The sequence below is a fragment of the Heptranchias perlo genome, chromosome X (assembly GCF_035084215.1).
Source record: "Heptranchias perlo isolate sHepPer1 chromosome X, sHepPer1.hap1, whole genome shotgun sequence".
NCBI lineage: Eukaryota > Metazoa > Chordata > Chondrichthyes > Hexanchiformes > Hexanchidae > Heptranchias > Heptranchias perlo.
This window is the reverse complement of record NC_090370.1, coordinates 17,569,342-17,590,376: the sequence shown is the minus strand read 5'-3', so window position 1 is coordinate 17,590,376 and position 21,035 is coordinate 17,569,342. Positions and strand designations below refer to the sequence as shown.

Genomic DNA, 21,035 nt, shown 5'->3' with positions numbered 1-21,035 from the left:
TTTTCCCAATCTATCACCATTCAGATAATAATCTGTCTTTCTGTTTTTACAACCAAAGTGGATAACCTCACATTTATCCACGTTATACTGCATCTGCCATGTTCTTGCCCACTCACCCAACTTGTCTAAATCACATTGGAGTCTCTTTGCATCGTCCTCACAGCTCACATTCCACCCCAGCTTTGTGTCGTCTGCAAACTTGGAAATATTACATTCAGTTCCCTCATCCAAATCATTGATATATATTGTGAATAGCTGGGGCCCAAGCACTGATCCCTGCGGTACCCCACTAGTCACTGCCTGCCACCCGGAAAAAGACCCGTTTATTCCTACTCTCTGTTTCCTGTCTGTTAACCATTTCTCAATCCATGCCAGTATATTCCCCCCAATCCCATGTGCTTTAATTTTGCACACTAACCTCTTGTGTGGGACCTTATCAAAAGCCTTCTGAAAATCCAAATAAACCACATCCACTGGTTCTCCCCTATCTATTCTACTAGTTATCTCTTCAAAAAACTCCAGTAGATTTGTTAAGCATGATTTCCCTTTCATAAACCCATGCTGACTTTGTCCAATCCCGTTAATGCCTTCCAAATGTTCTGTTATCACATCTTTTATAATAGACTCTAGCATTTTCCCCACTACTGATGTTAGGCTAACTGGTCTGTAATTCCCTGTTTTCTCTCTCCCTCCTTTTTTAAATAGTGGGGTTACATTTGCCACCCTCCAATCTGTAGGAACTGTTCCAGAGTCCATAGAATTTTGGAAGATGATCACCAATGCATCCACTATTTCCAGGGCCACTTCCTTTAGTACTATGGGATGTAGATTATCAGGCCCTGGGGATTTGTCAGCCTTTAGCCCCATTAATTTCCCTAGCACTATTTTTTTACTAATACTGATTTCCTTCAGTTCCTCCCTCTCACTAGACCCTTGGTTCCCTAACATTTCCGGGAGGTTATTTGTGTCCTCCATTGTGAAGACAGAACCAAAGTATGTGTTTAATTGTTCTGCCATTTCTTTGTTCTCCATTATAATTTCCCCCATTTCTGACTGTAAGGGACCTACATTTGTCTTCACTAATCTTTTCCTCTTGACATATTTAGGGAGCTGCATGATTCCATCGCATAACACTAATACCCCCTCCATTCTGTTTATTTTCCTCTAGAGCGTGGAAGATCATTGGTGGAATTATCATTCTGGGTATCTGCTGCATTAACATATATTTTGTGATCAATTATGTTTCGAGCCTGCAGATGATGGCGCTGTATATCGTGGCAGCGGTCATGGCGATCGCCTACTTGTCTTTCATACTTTACTTGGTAAGTTCCGGAACAGTCCTTCCTTAACTTGTCCCAGTTCACACATTAGAAGCCACGTTCTAACCAGAAAACGAGTCCAGTTTCTGGGACAGACCAGCTTCCAAGTAAAGTCAGGTTTAGGTTCGTGGTTAAAAAAAATGAAACGATGAGAATTAAATAAAGGTGCTAACATGAGCAAGCTTCAAACAAACCCTCATCGCACTTAAAAAGTACTTGGATGTGCACTTGAAGAGTGACATAACCCACAGGGCTACGGACCAAGAGCTGGAAAGTGGGATTAGGCTGGATGGCTCTTCCTTGGCCGGCACAGACACGATGGGCTGAATTGCCTCCTTCTGTGCCTTAATTTTCTGTTATTCTATGAAGACAGGAGATTCAAAGGGATTCCCTTTTCCCAAAGTGATGTGTGTCAATTGACCCTTTTAATAGCATAGCTGTTTGAAGGTCTGTTTGGGGGGGATGAATGTTTAGAAGGGAAAGTACAGGTGGGTGGATGGGTCAAAGGCTACGTACAACGTGATGGAAATGGCCCACCAGGCAGGTAGGCAGTGAGGAATGGAGAAAGTCGAGTCGAGTTAGATGGACATACCAGAGCTTTACTTGGTTTATCTCCAGGGGACAGAGACGAACTTTTCCAAAGCTTTCCTCACGAGGTGAAATGGGTAGGGGCGAGTCTGTGAGAGAGTCTGTGGTAGGAATGGGATCAATGGGCGAAGTAGCCTTTTCTCCTTCTGTGTTTTCTTAGAGATTAAGAACATAAGAGGCAGCAGGAATTACTGCTTCTCACAAAGTTTCACTCTCCGTGACTCACTCAGCCCGTTATCCATTGGTGGAATTTCTAGAGAAATGGTGCTGGGGATCCAAGAGGTTTCAAATATCAGAATATTTACTTAGCTGGATCCAACTCCTGGTAACAGGTGAAATTGGTGTTTTCAGTGAGGCTGCACTTACCCATAGACCTCGCTGGACATGATTTTGGGTCAGAGAATCCACCATATGGTGTTACAGCCCAATCTCCAACTGCCCCTGTCAGATGGCCCACAAAGCAAACTATGAGGTCCAGCCAGTACCCATCATGTTGGGTTGATCATCCCAGGCACAATTGCCTGGGAAGGACTGAAGGGAAGAGCCTCAGCAGACTGAGACTAAGTCAAGACGCTGTGACAGAGCAGTGCCATCTCCTCAATGAGACCTCCAGACATGATCTACACGTCACTGTCCAGTCACCTCAGCCCACAATTTGTATGTGTTGAGGGTCTTTTCAGACTGGGGACATCTGCCCTACCAGCTAGTTCACTGCCCATAGTTCTGTTAAGGAGGTCCCAGATACGTTGTTCAGCAGGGCCAACACCTCCATCACTTACACCACTAACCAACAGCAGCAACGTGAGAGGGCACCACAAATCTACAGACCTGCTGGCTTTCCCAGTGTCCAGAGGATTGGACCCATGTTGACACTATCTGGGCCCCTGTGTGCATTGCCGTGCCCAATATGACCTGGAAGGGTTTGTATTCCAGCAGTGTCCAGTTAGTAGGTGACCAGGAATATAGAATCGTACTTCTACGGAAGCTTTTACGATGCCTTCATTTTAAGATTTAAGAGGAAGGAAGAGTCGAAGGATGGTTCCCCGGAGACCGAGGTTCCTGGGACACTGAGGTCCCTGGGAGATCCAGGCTCTCCTTATGACTTGTGACATTGTGCTATGGATAGAATCAGAGCTCAGGTACAATGAGTCTCATACTGTGACCAGAATTATTATCAAACTCCCACAGGGACTCAAAGCTAACTGTTATTTGCTGCACTCTCTATATCGTCACCCTGTAAAGAGGTCCCATCATGGTGCTCAAATAACAGGATGCTAAAGCCATGGTAGAGCAGGAGAGCAAAAGTGACAATGTAGATTTACCTGCAGCTCGATCAGGCCAGCGCTAATTCTGTCCTGTTTAATAATCCACATTTGCAAATTAACATTGCCCAAAATACCTTCTCCTACACTTTCCTGCTCAGTGAGTCTTGCTTTACACTGTCAGCAAGCGTCTGTTTTAATGCAGAATTTCAAAGTAAACAGGGTGCCCAGCACTCCCTGGACTATTTCAGTGGCTGAACTGGAGTTAACAAGAGCAGGCTTTCATTATTGACCCTATGGCTGCGATGGCTCAGTTCTTGTGCGGCTGTGTTATTGCACATGCATTATCGCAGGACAGTACTGAAGTAAAATGATGGGTTCATGAGCAAGCTCAAAGGCCCGAAGCAACATTCTGTTAACCCTTCAATAACCCAAGAATTGCAACCTCTGCACGATCGAAATGTAAAATGATAGAATTACACAGAATCGCCAGCGCAAAACAGTCCATTGACCCAACTGATTGATCTCACCACACCGTACGAATTACCTGTTACCCTCCTGCACCCTCAATTTGCTTCAATCACATACATGTGTCTCCACATTGCAAGTAACGTAGGTTCATCCAGATTACAACATTGTGCTGCTGAATTGTAAATTCCAAGACATGTTTTGGTGAGTAACAGGCAGGCGTTTATTTTGTACTTCATTAATTTAACCAGATAACGGCAACTATAGTTTGATTGTGTATACAATGGGACCTTCTCCTTACACTCAGGGTGTGTGATTTTACCCACTGGACCTGCTCCTTACACTCAGGGTGTGTGATTTTACCCACTGGACCTGCTCCTTACACTCAGGGTGTGTGATATTACCCACTGGACCTGCTCCTTACACTCAGGGTGTGTGATTTTACCCACTGGACCTGCTCCTTACACTCAGGGTGTGTGATATTACCCACTGGACCTTCTCCTGACACTCAGGGTGTGTGATTTTACCCACTGGACCTGCTCCTTACACTCAGGGTGTGTGATTTTACCCACTGGACCTGCTCCTTATACTCAGGGTGTGTGATTTTACCCACTGGACCTGCTCCTTACACTCAGGGTGTGTGATTTTACCGACTGGACCTGCTCCTTATACTCAGGGTGTGTGATTTTACCCACTGGACCTGCTCCTTACACTCAGGGTGTGTGATATTACCCACTGGACCTGCTCCTGATACTCAGGGTGTGTGATATTACCCACTGGACCTGCTCCTTACACTCAGGGTGTGTGATATTACCCACTGGACCTGCTCCTTATACTCAGGGTGTGTGATATTACCCACTGGACCTTCTCCTCACACTCAGGGTGTGTGATATTAACCACTGGACCTGCTCCTTATACTCAGGGTGTGTGATATTACCCACTGGACCTGCTCCTTATACTCAGGGTGTGTGATATTACCCACTGGACCTGCTCCTGATACTCAGGGTGTGTGATATTACCCACTGGACCTGCTCCTTATACTCAGGGTGTGTGATATTACCCACTGGACCTGCTCCTGACACTCAGGGTGTGTGATATTACCCACTGGACCTGCTCCTTACACTCAGGGTGTGTGATATTACCCACTGGACCTGCTCCTTATACTCAGGGTGTGTGATATTACCCACTGGACCTGCTCCTTATACTCAGGGTTTGTGATATTACCCACTGGACCTGCTCCTTATACTCAGGGTGTGTGATATTACCCACTGGACCTGCTCCTTATACTCAGGGTGTGTGATATTACCCCCTGGACCTGCTCCTTACACTCAGGGTGTGTGATATTACCCACTGGACCTGCTCCTTATACTCAGGGTGTGTGATATTACCCACTGGACCTGCTCCTTATACTCAGGGTGTGTGATATTACCCACTGGACCTGCTCCTTATACTCAGGGTGTGTGATATTACCCACTTGACCTGCTCCTTATACTCAGGGTGTGTGATATTAACCACTGGACCTGCTCCTTATACTCAGGGTGTGTGATATTACCCACTGGACCTGCTCCTGATACTCAGGGTGTGTGATATTACCCACTGGACCTGCTCCTTATACTCAGGGTGTGTGATATTACCCCCTGGACCTGCTCCTTATACTCAGGGTGTGTGATATTACCCACTTGACCTGCTCCTGATACTCAGGGTGTGTGATATTACCCACTGGACCTGCTCCTTACACTCAGGGTGTGTGATATTACCCACTGGACCTGCTCCTTACACTCAGGGTGTGTGATATTACCCCCTGGACCTGCTCCTTACACTCAGGGTGTGTGATATTACCCACTGGACCTGCTCCTTATACTCAGGGTGTGTGATATTACCCACTGGACCTGCTCCTTACACTCAGGGTGTGTGATATTACCCACTGGACCTGCTCCTTACACTCAGGGTGTGTGATATTACCCACTGGACCTGCTCCTAAGACTCAGGGTGTGTGATATTACCCACTGGACCTGCTCCTTGTACTCAGGGTGTGTGATATTACCCACTGGACCTGCTCCTGATACTCAGGGTGTGTGATATTACCCACTGGACCTGCTCCTTACACTCAGGGTGTGTGATATTACCCACTGGATCTGCTCCTTACACTCAGGGTGTGTGATTTTACCCACTGGACCTGCTCCTTATACTCAGGGTGTGTGATATTACCCACTGGACCTGCTCCTTACACTCAGGGTGTGTGATATTACCCACTGGACCTGCTCCTTATACTCAGGGTGTGTGATATTACCCCCTGGACCTGCTCCTTACACTCAGGGTGTGTGATTTTACCCACTGGACCTGCTCCTTATACTCAGGGTGTGTGATATTACCCACTGGACCTGCTCCTGATACTCAGGGTGTGTGATATTACGCCCTGGACCTGCTCCTTATGCTCAGGGTGTGTGATATTACCCACTGGACCTGCTCCTTACACTCAGGGTGTGTGATATTACCCCCTGGACCTGCTCCTTATACTCAGGGTGTGTGATATTACCCACTGGACCTTCTCCTTACACTCAGGGTGTGTGATATTCCCCACTGGACCTGCTCCTTACACTCAGGGTGTGTGATATTACCCCCTGGACCTGCTCCTTACACTCAGGGTGTGTGATATTACCCACTGGACCTGCTCCTTATACTCAGGGAGTGTGATATTACCCACTTGACCTGCTCCTGATACTCAGGGTGTGTGATATTACCCACTGGACCTGCTCCTTAAACTCAGGGTGTGTGATATTACCCACTGGAACAGCTCCTTACACTCAGGGTGTGTGATATTACCCCCTGGACCTGCTCCTTACACTCAGGGTGTGTGATATTACCCACTGGACCTGCTCCTCATACTCAGGGTGTGTGATATTACCCACTGGACCTGCTCCTTACACTCAGGGTGTGTGATATTACCCACTGGACCTGCTCCTTACACTCAGGGTGTGTGATATTACCCACTGGACCTGCTCCTTATACTCAGGGTGTGTGATATTACCCACTGGACCTGCTCCTTGTACTCAGGGTGTGTGATATTACCCACTGGACCTGCTCCTGATACTCAGGGTGTGTGATATTACCCACTGGACCTGCTCCTTACACTCAGGGTGTGTGATATTACCCACTGGACCTGCTCCTTATACTCAGGGTGTGTGATATTACCCCCTGGACCTGCTCCTTCCACTCAGGGTGTGTGATTTTACCCACTGGACCTGCTCCTTATACTCAGGGTGTGTGATATTACCCACTGGACCTGCTCCTGATACTCAGGGTGTGTGATATTACCCCCTGGACCTGCTCCTTATCCTCAGGGTGTGTGATATTACCCACTGGACCTGCTCCTTACACTCAGGGTGTGTGATATTACCCACTGGACCTGCTCCTTATCCTCACGGTGTGTGATATTACACACTGGACCTGCTCCTGATACTCAGGGTGTGTGATATTACCCACTGGACCTTCTCCTCACACTCAGGGTGTGTGATATTCCCCACTGGACCTGCTCCTTACACTCAGGGTGTGTGATATTACCCCCTGGACCTGCTCCTTACACTCAGGGTGTGTGATATTTCCCACTGGACCTGCTCCTTACACTCAGGGTGTGTGATATTACCCCCTGGACCTGCTCCTTACACTCAGGGTGTGTGATATTACCCATTGGACCTGCTCCTTATACTCAGGGTGTGTGATATTACCCACTGGACCTGCTCCTTACACTCAGGGTGTGTGATATTACCCACTGGACCTGCTCCTGATACTCAGGATGTGTGATATTACCCACTGGACCTGCTCCTTATACTCAGGGTGTGTGATATTACCCACTGGACCTGCTCCTTACACTCAGGGTGTGTGATATTACCCACTGGACCTGCTCCTTACACTCAGGGTGTGTGATATTACCCACTGGACCTGCTCCTTATACTCAGGGTGTGTGATATTACGCACTGGACCTGCTCCTTATGCTCAGGGTGTGTGATATTACCCACTGGACCTGCTCCTTACACTCAGGTTGTGTGATATTACCCACTGGACCTGCTCCTTATACTCACGGTGTGTGATATTACCCACTGGACCTGCTCCTGATACTCAGGGTGTGTGATATTACCCACTGGACCTTCTCCTTACACTCAGGGTGTGTGATATTCCCCACTGGACCTGCTCCTTACACTCAGGGTGTGTGATATTACCCCCTGGAACTGCTCCTTACACTCAGGGTGTGTGATATTTCCCACTGGACCTGCTCCTTACACTCAGGGTGTGTGATATTACCCCCTGGACCTGCTCCTTACACTCAGGGTGTGTGATATTACCCACTGGACCTGCTCCTTATACTCAGGGTGTGTGATATTACCCACTGGACCTGCTCCTTACACTCAGGGTGTGTGATATTACCCACTGGACCTGCTCCTGATACTCAGGGTGTGTGATATTACGCACTGGACCTGCTCCTTATACTCAGGGTGTGTGATATTACCCACTGGACCTGCTCCTTATACTCAGGGTGTGTGATATTACCCACTGGACCTGCTCCTTATACTCAGGGTGTGTGATATTACCCACTGGACCTGCTCCTTATACTCAGGGTGTGTGATATTACCCACTGGACCTGCTCCTTATACTCAGGGTGTGTGACATTACCCACTGGACCTGCTCCTTATACTCAGGGTGTGTGATATTACCCACTGGACCTGCTCCTTACACTCAGGGTGTGTGATATTACCCACTGGACCTGCTCCTTATACTCAGGGTGTGTGATATTACCCACTGGACCTGCTCCTTATACTCAGGGTGTGTGATATTACCCACTGGACCTGCTCCTTATACTCAGGGTGTGTGATATTACCCACTGGACCTGCTCCTTATACTCAGGGTGTGTGATATTACCCACTGGACCTGCTCCTTATACTCACGGTGTGTGATATTACCCACTGGACCTGCTCCTGATACTCAGGGTGTGTGATATTACCCACTGGACCTGCTCCTTATACTCAGGGTGTGTGATATTTCCCACTGGACCTGCTCCTTACACTCAGGGTGTGTGATATTACCCACTGGACCTGCTCCTTACACTCAGGGTGTGTGATATTACCCACTGGACCTGCTCCTTATACTCAGGGTGTGTGATATTACCCACTGGACCTGCTCCTTATACTCAGGGTGTGTGATATTACCCACTGGACCTGCTCCTTATACTCAGGGTGTGTGATATTACCCACTGGACCTGCTCCTTACACTCAGGCTGTGTGATATTACCCACTGGAACTGCTCCTTATGCTCAGGGTTTGTCATATTACCCCCTGGACCTGCTCCTTATACTCAGGGTGTGTGATTTTACCCACTGGACCTGCTCCTGATACTCAGCGTGTGTGATATTACCCCCTGGACCTGCTCCTTACACTCAGGGTGTGTGATATTACCCACTGGACCTGCTCCTTATACTCAGGGTTTGTGATATTACCCACTGGACCTGCTCCTTATACTCAGGGTGTGTGATTTACCCACTGGACCTGCTCCTGATACTCAGGGTGTGTGATATTACCCCCTGGACCTGCTCCTTACACTCAGGGTGTGTGATATTACCCACTGGACCTGCTCCTTACACTCAGGGTGTGTGATATTACCCACTGGACCTGCTCCTTTCACTCAGGGTGTGTGATATTACCCACTGGACCTGCTCCTAATACTCAGGGTGTGTGATATTACCCACTGGACCTGCTCCTTATACTCAGGGTGTGTGATTTTACCCACTGGACCTGCTCCTTATACTCAGGGTGTGTGATATTACCCACTTGACCTGCTCCTTATACTCAGGGTGTGTGATATTACCCACTGGACCTGCTCCTTATACTCAGGGTGTGTGATATTACCCACTGGACCTGCTCCTTTTCTCAGGGTGTGTGATTTTACCCACTGGACCTGCTCCTTACACTCAGGGTGTGTGATATTACCCACTGGACCTGTTCCTTATACTCAGGGTGTGTGATATTACCCACTGGACCTGCTCCTTATACTCAGGGTGTGTGATATTACCCACTGGACCTGCTCCTTTTCTCAGGGTGTGTGATTTTACCCACTGGACCTGCTACTTATACTCAGGGTGTGTGATATTACCCACTGGACCTGCTCCTTATACTCAGGGTGTGTGATATTACACACTGGACCTGCTCCTTGCACTCAGGGTGTGTGATATTACCCACTGGACCTGCTCCTTATACTCAGGGTGTGTGATATTACCCACTGGACCTGCTCCTTATACTCAGGGTGTGTGATATTACCCACTGGACCTGCTCCTTATACTCAGGGTGTGTGATATTACCCACTGGACCTGCTCCTTATACTCAGGGTGTGTGATATTACCCACTGGACCTGCTCCTTATACTCAGGGTGTGTGATATTACCCACTGGACCTGCTCCTTCTACTCAGGGTGTATGATATTACCCACTGGACCTGCTCCTTATACTCAGGGTGTGTGATATTACCCACTGGACCTGCTCCTTACACTCAGGGTGTGTGATATTACCCACTGGACCTGCTCCTTATACTCAGGGTGTGTGATATTACCCACTTGACCTGCTCCTTACACTCAGGGTGTGTGATATTACCCACTGGACCTGCTCCTTATACTCAGGGTGTGTGATATTACACACTGGACCTGCTCCTTACACTCAGGGTGTGTGATATTACCCACTGGACCTGCTCCTTACACTCAGGGTGTGTGATATTACCCACTGGACCTGCTCCTTACACTCAGGGTGTGTGATATTACCCACTGGACCTGCTCCTTACACTCAGGGTGTGTGATATTACCCACTGGACCTGCTCCTTATACTCAGGGTGTGTGATATTACCCACTGGACCTGCTCCTGATACTCAGGGTGTGTGATATTACCCACTGGACCTGCTCCTTGTACTCAGGGTGTGTGATATTACCCACTGGACCTGCTCCTTACACTCAGGGTGTGTGATATTACCCACTGGACCTGCTCCTTACACTCAGGGTGTGTGATATTACCCACTGGACCTGCTCCTTATACTCAGGGTGGGAGATATTACCCACTGGACCTGCTCCTTATACTCAGGGTGTATGATATTACCCACTGGACCTGCTCCTTATACTCAGGGTGTGTGATATTACCCACTGGACCTGCTCCTTACACTCAGGGTGTGTGATATTACCCACTGGACCTGCTCCTTATACTCAGGGTTTGTGATATTACCCACTGGACCTGCTCCTTATACTCAGGGTGTGTGATTTTACCCACTGGACCTGCTCCTGATACTCAGGGTGTGTGATATTACCCCCTGGACCTGCTCCTTACACTCAGGGTGTGTGATATTACCCACTGGACCTGCTCCTGAACTCAGGGTTTGTGATATTACCCACTGGACCTGCTCCTTATACTCAGGGTGTGTGATTTTACCCACTGGACCTGCTCCTGATACTCAGGGTGTGTGATATTACCCACTGGACCTGCTCCTTACACTCAGGGTGTGTGATATTACCCACTGGACCTGCTCCTTACACTCAGGGTGTGTGATATTACCCACTGGACCTGCTCCTTATACTCAGGGTGTGTGATATTACCCACTGGACCTGCTCCTTATACTCAGGGTGTGTGATATTACCCACTGGACCTGCTCCTTATACTCAGGGTGTGTGATATTACCCACTGGACCTGCTCCTTACACTCAGGGTGTGTGATATTACCCCCTGGACCTGCTCCTTACACTCAGGGTGTGTGATATTACCCACTGGACCTGCTCCTTACACTCAGGGTGTGTGATATTACCCACTGGACCTGCTCCTTTCACTCAGGGTGTGTGATATTACCCACTGGACCTGCTCCTTATACTCAGGGAGTGTGATATTACCCACTGGACCTGCTCCTTACACTCAGGGTGTGTGATATTACCCACTGGACCTTCTCCTTACACTCAGGGTGTGTGATATTACATACTGGACCTGCTCCTTATACTCAGGGTGTGTGATATTACCCACTGGACCTGCTCCTTATACTCAGGGTGTGTGATATTACCCACTTGACCTGCTCCTTATACTCAGGGTGTGTGATATTACCCACTGGACCTGCTCCTTATACTCAGGGTGTGTGATATTACCCACTGGACCTGCTCCTTATACTCAGGGTGTGTGATTTTACCCACTGGACCTGCTCCTTACACTCAGGGTGTGTGATATTACCCAGTGGACCTGCTCCTTACACTCAGGGTGTGTGATATTACCCACTGGATCTGCTCCTTACACTCAGGGTGTGTGATATTATCCACTGGACCTGCTCCTTATACTCAGGGTCTGTGATATTACCCACTGGACCTGCTCCTTATACTCAGGGTGTGTGATATTACCCACTGGACCTGCTCCTTATACTCAGGGTGTGTGATATTACCCCCTGGACCTGCTCCTTATACTCAGGGTGTGTGATATTACCCACTGGACCTGCTCCTTATACTCAGGGTGTGTGATATTACCCACTGGACCTGCTCCTTATACTCAGGGTGTGTGATATTACCCACTGGACCTGCTCCTTGCACTCAGGGTGTGTGATATTACCCACTGGACCTGCTCCTTATACTCAGGGTGTGTGATATTACCCACTGGACCTGCTCCTTGCACTCAGGGTGTGTGATATTACCCACTGGACCTGCTCCTTGTACTCAGGGTGTGTGATATTACCCACTGGACCTGCTCCTTACACTCAGGGTGTGTGATATTACCCACTGGACCTGCTCCTTCTGCTCAGGGTGTGTGATATTACCCACTGGACCTGCTCCTTACACTCAGGGTGTGTGATATTACCCACTGGACCTGCTCCTTATACTCAGGGTGTGTGATATTACCCACTGGACCTGCTCCTTATACTCAGGGTGTGTGATATTACCCACTTGACCTGCTCCTTACACTCAGGGTGTGTGATATTACCCACTGGACCTGCTCCTTATACTCAGGGTGTGTGATATTACCCACTGGACCTGCTCCTTACACTCAGGGTGTGTGATATTACCCACTGGACCTGCTCCTTACACTCAAGGTGTGTGATATTACCCACTGGACCTGCTCCTTACACTCAGGGTGTGTGATATTACCCACTGGACCTGCTCCTTACACTCAGGGTGTGTGATATTACCCACTGGACCTGCTCCTTATACTCAGGGTGTGTGATATTACCCACTGGACCTGCTCCTTACACTCAGGGTGTGTGATATTACCCACTGGACCTGCTCCTGATAATCAGGGTGTGTGATATTACCCACTTGACCTGCTCCTTATACTCAGGGTGTTTGATATGACCCACTGGACCTGCTCCTTATACTCAGGGTTTGTGATATTACCCACTGGACCTGCTCCTTACACTCAGGGTGTGTGATATTACCCACTGGACCTGCTCCTTACACTCAGGGTGTGTGATATTACCCACTGGACCTGCTCCTTACACTCAGGATGTGTGATATTACCCACTGGACCTGCTCCTTGCACTCAGGGTGTGTGATATTACCCACTGGACCTGCTCCTTACACTCAGGGTGTGTGATATTACCCACTGGACCTGCTCCTTATACTCAGGGTGTGTGATATTACCCACTGGACCTGCTCCTGATACTCAGGGTGTGTGATATTACCCCCTGGACCTGCTCCTTACACTCAGGGTGTGTGATATTACCCACTGGACCTGCTCCTTACACTCAGGGTGTGTGATATTACCCACTGGACCTGCTCCTTACACTCAGGGTGTGTGATATTACCCACTGGACCTGCTCCTTATACTCAGGGTGTGTGATATTACCCACTGGACCTGCTCCTTATACTCAGGGTGTGTGATATTCCCCACTGGACCTGCTCCTTATACTCAGGGTGTGTGATATTACCCACTGGACCTGCTCCTTACACTCAGGGTGTGTGATATTACCCCCTGGACCTGCTCCTTATACTCAGGGTGTGTGATATTACCCACTGGACCTGCTCTTTACACTCAGGGTGTGTGATATTACCCACTGGACCTGCTCCTTCTACTCAGGGTGTGTGATATTACCCACTGGACCTGCTCCTTATACTCAGGGTGTGTGATATTACCCACTGGACCTGCTCCTTATACTCAGGGTGTGTGATATTACCCACTGGACCTGCTCCTTATACTCAGGGTGTGTGATATTACCCACTTGACCTCCTCCTTACACTCAGGGTGTGTGATATTACCCCCTGGACCTGCTCCTTATACTCAGGGTGTGTGATATTACCCACTGCACCTGCTCCTTATACTCAGGGTGTGTGATATTACCCACTGTACCTGCTCCTTATACTCAGGGTGTGTGATATTACCCACTGGACCTGCTCCTGATACTCAGGGTGTGTGATATTACCCCATGGACCTGCTCCTTATACTCAGGGTGTGTGATATTACCCACTGGACCTGCTCCTTATACTCAGGGTGTGTGATATTACCCACTGGACCTGCTCCTTACACTCAGGGTGTGTGATATTACCCACTGGACCTGTTCCTTATACTCAGGGTGTTTGATATTACCCACTGGACCTGCTCCTTATACTCAGGGTGTGTGATATTACCCACTGGACCTGCTCCTTATACTCAGGGTTTGTGATATTACCCACTGGACCTGCTCCTTATACTCAGGGTGTGTGATATTACCCCCTGGACCTGCTCCTTACACTCAGGGTGTGTGATATTACCCACTGGACCTGCTCCTTGCACTCAGGGTGTGTGATATTACCCACTGGACCTGCTCCTTACACTTAGGGTGTGTGATATTACCCACTGGATCTGCTCCTTACACTCAGGGTGTGTGATATTACCCACTGGACCTGCTCCTTATACTCAGGGTGTGTGATATTACCCACTGGACCTGCTCCTGACACTCAGGGTGTTTGATATTACCCACTGGACCTGCTCCTTATACTCAGGGTGTGTGATATTACCCACTGGACCTGCTCCTGATACTCAGGGTGTTTGATATTACCCACTTGACCTGCTCCTTATACTCAGGGTGTGTGATATTACCCACTGGACCTGCTCCTTAAACTCAGGGTGTGTGATATTACCCACTGGACCTGCTCCTTATACTCAGGGTGTGTGATAATACCCACTGGACCTGCTCCTTATACTCAGGGTGTGTGATATTACCCACTGGACCTGCTCCTTGCACTCAGGGTGTGTGATATTACCCACTGGACCTGCTCCTTATACTCAGGGTGTGTGATATTACCCACTGGACCTGCTCCTTGCACTCAGGGTGTGTGATATTACCCACTGGACCTGCTCCTTATACTCAGGGTGTGTGATATTACCCACTGGACCTGCTCCTTATACTCAGGGTGTGTGATATTACCCACTGGACCTGCTCCTTATACTCAGGGTGTGTGATATTACCCACTGGACCTGCTCCTTATGCTCAGGGTGTGTGATATTACCCACTGGACCTGCTCCTTATACTCAGGGTGTGTGATATTACCCACTGGACCTGCTCCTTGCACTCAGGGTGTGTGATATTACCCACTGGACCTGCTCCTTGTACTCAGGGTGCGTGTTGTGTTTCTCGTAGTTGATTTTGTGCCTGACTGCGTTTTGTTTGACTGTGTTCCTAGGTCTGGTTTTGTTTGGTTGTGATGGGTGTCTCGTTCTTAGATTGTGGTCGAGCAATCAATGCTGACAGGATAATGATTGTGGACGATCAGATCCAAACATTCCGTCGCGTGGGATCGATTCGTTCTGCAGACTCGGGTACCCTCCGCTGAAGCCCCTCGTATCAGAGAGTCCTGAGAAGCATTTGCTTTCCCGACTGGACGTTCCTGAATTCGAACTGAGTCGGAACATTTACTGTATATAAATGATGCTCTTCGATATGTTGTATTGTTACTTGATTCAGAAATTAAATAAAATTGATCTTAACTGCTGGTAAAAGTCTGATGCCATGAACTTCCTTTCGGATTCCACCGGATCCCTGCTTGTCACTCCGGCAGGAGATTGCTGGAACCCACTGGGAAATCGCAGGGACCACACTGTATGGGGGATTTTCTGGTCAGCCTTGTAAGGGGTGAAATCTCTGCCTGCCTCTCGCAAGGCCACTGACACCAGTGGGCACTGTTGGAGACACGGGCTTCCTACGTTGCTTCCTCGGCTCACTTGTGACCCAGTGTATCGCTGGAGGCATACCCACCTCCAGTTGGGCACAGGCTGGCCGCACTCTCGAGGGTGGGTCCAGGCAATAGGAGCATCCTCGACCCCGAAGTACAGGTGAAAATATCATTTTGACTATTTTTTGGTTGGCGTCCTTGCACAGCAGGCTGAGGGGGGCGCATTATGGGGTCTTGGGGGGTTCTGGGCACTTCACCCATGGTGTATAGTCACAGATTGATTGGCGGATGCCCGCGATGCGTCCACCAGCCTCGTGCAAATGAGCACGGCTCCCCCTCAACCCTGCGAACTCCAGTTGTGCCAACATTGGAGGCAGAAGTGGGCGTGATCCCACCATTAGCACCAGGACCACATCTCAACATAATTCAGGGCCAGAGTGACTTTATCATCTAGCTCCCAGTTCAGAATCAGCACAATTTCATCTGGAACCTTCCATGACTGAATCCACCACAATTTCATCTAGAACCTTCCACGAACCAGATTTTACCAGGAAAGAACATTTTTTGGAGGTGGGGTGTGGGGGTGACGGAGGAGGTGAGGGGGAGACAGGAGGAGGTGAGGGGGAAACAGGAGGAGGTGAGGGGGAGACGGAGGAGGTGAGGGGGAGACGGGAGGAGGTGAGGGGGAGACTGGAGGAGGTGAGGGGGTGACGGTGGAGGTGAAGGGGTGACGAAGGAGGTGAGGGGGAGACGGGAGGAGGTGAGGGGGAGACTGGAGGAGGTGAGGGGGAGATGGTGGAGGTGAGGGGGAGATGGTGGAGGTGAGGGGGTGACGAAGGAGGTGAGGGGGAGACGGGAGGAGGTGAGGGGGAGACTGGAGGAGGTGAGGGGGAGATGGTGGAGGTGAGGGGGTGACGAAGGAGGTGAGGGGGAGACGGGAGGAGGTGAGGGGGAGACTGGAGGAGGTGAGGGGGAGATGGTGGAGGTGAGGGGGTGACGAAGGAGGTGAGGGGGAGACGGGAGGAGGTGAGGGGGAGACTGGAGGAGGTGAGGGGGAGATGGTGGAGGTGAGGGGGTGATGAAGGAGGTGAGGGGGAGACGGGAGGAGGTGAGGGGGAGACTGGAGGAGGTGAGGGGGTGACGGTGGAGGTGAGGGGGAGACGGAGGAGGTGAGGGGGAGACGGGAGGAGGTGTGGGGGAGATGGTGGAGGTGAGGGGGTGACGAAGGAGGTGAGGGGGAGATGGGAGGAGGTGAGGGGGAGACTGGAGGAGGTGAGGGGGTGATGGTGGAGGTGAGGGGGAGACAGGAGGAGGTGAGGGGGTGATGGTGGAGGTGAGGGGGTGACGAAGGAGGTGAGGGGGAGACGGGAGGAGGTGAGGGGGAGACTGGAGGAGGTGAGGGGGAGATGGTGGAGGTGAGGGGGAGACAGGAGGAGGTGAGGGGGTGACGGTGGAGGTGAGGGGGAGACGGAGGAGGTGAGGGGGAGACGGGAGGAGGTGTGGGGGAGACAGGAGGAGGTGAGGGGGAGACAGGAGGAGGTGTGGGGGAGACGGTGGAGGTGAGGGGAGACGGGAGGAGGTGAGGGGGAGACAGGAGGAGGTGAGGGGAGGAGGTGAGGGGGAGATATTGGAGGTGAGGGGGAGACAGTGGCGGTGAGGGGGAGACAGTGGAGGTGAGGGGGAGACAGTGGAGGTGAGGGGGAGAGGGGAGGAGGTGAGGGGGAGACATGGGAGGTGAAGGGAAGACAGTGGAGGTGAGGGGGAGACGTAGGAGGTGAGGGGGAGACATGGGAGGTGAAGGGAAGACAGTGGAGGTGAGGGGGAGAGGGGAGGAGGTGAGGGGGAGAGGGGAGGTGAGGAGAAGACAGTGGAGGTGAGGGGGAGACGCTGGAGGTGAGGGGGAGACGTAGGAGGTGAAGGGGAGACAGTGGAGGTGAGGGGGAGAGGTAGGAGGTGAAGGGGAGACAGTGGAGGTGAGGGGGAGAGGTAGGAGGTGAGGGGAAGACTTAGGAGTTGAGGGGGAGAGGGGAGGAGGTGAAGGGGAGACAGTGGAGGTGAGGGGGAGACAGTGGAGGTGAGGGGGAGACGTAGGAGGTGAGGGGGAGACAGTGGAGGTGAGGGGGAGAGGGGAGGTGAGGGGGAGACAGTGGAGGTGAAGGGGAGACAGTGGAGGTGTGGGGTTGACAGTGGAGGTGAGGGGGAGAGGGGAGGAGGTGAGGGGGAGACAGTGGAGGTGAAGGGGAGACAGTGGAGGTGAGGGGGAGACAGTGGAGGTGAAGGGGAGACAGTGGAGGTGAGGGGGAGACGTAGGAGGTGAAGGGGAGACAGTGGAGGTGAGGGGGAGAGGTAGGAGGTGAGGGGAAGACTTAGGAGTTGAGGGGGAGAGGGGAGGAGGTGAAGGGGAGACAGTGGAGGTGAGGGGGAGACAGTGGAGGTGAGGGGGAGACGTAGGAGGTGAGGGGGAGACAGTGGAGGTGAGGGGGAGACGTAGGAGGTGAGGGGGAGATGCTGGAGGTGAGGGGGAGACGTAGGAGGTGAAGGGGAGACAGTGGAGGTGAGGGGGAGAGGTAGGAGGTGAGGGGCAGACTTAGGAGTTGAGGGGGAGAGAGGAGGAGGTGAAGGGGAGACAGTGGAGGTGAGGGGGAGACAGTGGAGGTGAGGGGGAGACGTAGGAGGTGAGGGGGAGACAGTGGAGGTGAGGGGGAGAGGGGAGGTGAGGGGGAGACAGTGGAGGTGAAGGGGAGACAGTGGAGGTGTGGGGTTGACAGTGGAGGTGAGGGGGAGAGGGGAGGAGGTGAGGGGGAGACAGTGGAGGTGAAGGGGAGACAGTGGAGGTGAGGGGGAGACAGTGGAGGTGAAGGGGAGACAGTGGAGGTGAGGGGGAGAGGGGAGGTGAGGGGGAGACAGTGGAGGTGAAGGGGAGACAGTGGAGGTGTGGGGGAGACAGTGGAGGTGAAGGGGAGACAGTGGAGGTGTGGGGTTGACAGTGTAGGTGAGGGGGAGAGGGGAGGAGGTGAAGGGGAGACAGTGGAGGTGAGGGGGAGAGGGGAGGTGAAGGGGAGACAGTGGAGGTGAGGGGGAGAGGGGAGGTGAGGGGGAGACAGTGGAGGTGAAGGGGAGACAGTGGTATTGAGGGGGAGAGGGGAGGTGAGGGGGAGACAGTGGAGGTGAAGGGGAGACAGTGGAGGTGTGGGGTTGACAGTGTAGGTGAGGGGGAGAGGGGAGGTGAAGGGGAGACAGTGGAGGTGAGGGGGAGAGGGGAGGAGGTGAGGGGGAGACAGTGGAGGTGAGGGGGAGACGGAGGAGGTGAGGGAGAGCCAGTGGAGGTGAAGGGGAGACAGTGGCGGTGAAAGGGAGACAGTGGAGGTGAGGGGGAGACAGTGGAGGTGAGGGGGAGAGGGGAGGAGGTGAGAGGGAGACAGTGGAGGTGAAGGGAAGACAGTGGCGGTGAAAGGGAGACAGTGGAGGTGAGGGGGAGAGGGGAGGAGGTGAGGGGGAGACAGTGGAGGTGAAGGGGAGACAGTGGAGGTGAGGGGGAGACAGTGGAGGTGAAGGGGAGACAGTGGAGGTGAGGGGGAGAGGGGAGGTGAGGGGGAGACAGTGGAGGTGAAGGGGAGACAGTGGAGGTGTGGGGGAGACAGTGGAGGTGAAGGGGAGACAGTGGAGGTGTGGGGTTGACAGTGTAGGTGAGGGGGAGAGGGGAGGAGGTGAAGGGGAGACAGTGGAGGTGAGGGGGAGAGGTAGGAGGTGAGGGGAAGACTTAGGAGTTGAGGGGGAGAGAGGAGGAGGTGAAGGGGAGACAGTGGAGGTGAGGGGGAGACAGTGGAGGTGAGGGGGAGACGTAGGAGGTGAGGGGGAGACAGTGGAGGTGAGGGGGAGAGGGGAGGTGAGGGGGAGACAGTGGAGGTGAAGGGGAGACAGTGGAGGTGTGGGGTTGACAGTGGAGGTGAGGGGGAGAGGGGAGGAGGTGAGGGGGAGACAGTGGAGGTGAAGGGGAGACAGTGGAGGTGAGGGGGAGACAGTGGAGGTGAAGGGGAGACAGTGGAGGTGAGGGGGAGAGGGGAGGTGAGGGGGAGACAGTGGAGGTGAAGGGGAGACAGTGGAGGTGTGGGGGAGACAGTGGAGGTGAAGGGGAGACAGTGGAGGTGTGGGGTTGACAGTGTAGGTGAGGGGGAGAGGGGAGGAGGTGAAGGGGAGACAGTGGAGGTGAGGGGGAGAGGGGAGGTGAAGGGGAGACAGTGGAGGTGAGGGGGAGACAGTGGAGGTGAGGGGGAGACAGTGGAGGTGAAGGGGAGACAGTGGTATTGAGGGGGAGAGGGGAGGTGAGGGGGAGACAGTGGAGGTGAAGGGGAGACAGTGGAGGTGTGGGGTTGACAGTGTAGGTGAGGGGGAGAGGGGAGGTGAAGGGGAGACAGTGGAGGTGAGGGGGAGAGGGGAGGAGGTGAGGGGGAGACAGTGGAGGTGAGGGGGAGACGGAGGAGGTGAGGGAGAGCCAGTGGAGGTGAAGGGGAGACAGTGGCGGTGAAAGGGAGACAGTGGAGGTGAGGGGGAGACAGTGGAGGTGAGGGGGAGAGGGGAGGAGGTGAGAGGGAGACAGTGGAGGTGAAGGGAAGACAGTGGCGGTGAAAGGGAGACAGTGGAGGTGAGGGGGAGAGGGGAGGAGGTGAGGGGGAGACAGTGGAGGTGAAGGGGAGACAGTGGAGGTGAGGGGGAGACAGTGGAGGTGAAGGGGAGACAGTGGAGGTGAGGGGGAGAGGGGAGGTGAGGGGGAGACAGTGGAGGTGAAGGGGAGACAGTGGAGGTGTGGGGGAGACAGTGGAGGTGAAGGGGAGACAGTGGAGGTGTGGGGTTGACAGTGTAGGTGAGGGGGAGAGGGGAGGAGGTGAAGGGGAGACAGTGGAGGTGAGGGGGAGAGGGGAGGTGAAGGGGAGACAGTGGAGGTGAGGGGGAGAGGGGAGGTGAGGGGGAGACAGTGGAGGTGAAGGGGAGACAGTGGTATTGGGGGAGAGGGGAGGTGAGGGGGAGACAGTGGAGGTGAAGGGGAGACAGTGGAGGTGTGGGGTTGACAGTGTAGGTGAGGGGGAGAGGGGAGGTGAAGGGGAGACAGTGGAGGTGAGGGGGAGAGGGGAGGAGGTGAGGGGGAGACAGTGGAGGTGAGGGGGAGACGGAGGAGGTGAGGGAGAGCCAGTGGAGGTGAAGGGGAGACAGTGGCGGTGAAAGGGAGACAGTGGAGGTGAGGGGGAGACAGTGGAGGTGAGGGGGAGA

General features: G+C 52.2%; 1 protein-coding gene across 4 annotated transcripts in view; it reads left to right on the top strand.

Moving 5' to 3' along the window:
* LOC137307324 (natural resistance-associated macrophage protein 2-like) overlaps positions 1-15,597 on the top strand; it is a 218,548-nt gene extending 202,951 nt beyond the window's left edge. For 3 of the 4 annotated variants that reach the window (XM_067976801.1, XM_067976800.1, XM_067976799.1), the window contains 2 exons: positions 1,169-1,322; positions 15,282-15,597. In XM_067976801.1, coding sequence (XP_067832902.1) covers positions 1,169-1,322; positions 15,282-15,431 — 304 coding nt within the window. In that variant the 3' untranslated portion in view covers positions 15,432-15,597. Of the gene's footprint in view, positions 1-1,168; positions 1,323-15,281 lie in introns of those variants that run through there. The other variant, XM_067976802.1, reaches the window with a different exon arrangement.
* The last annotated feature ends 5,438 nt before the right edge of the window (positions 15,598-21,035 follow it).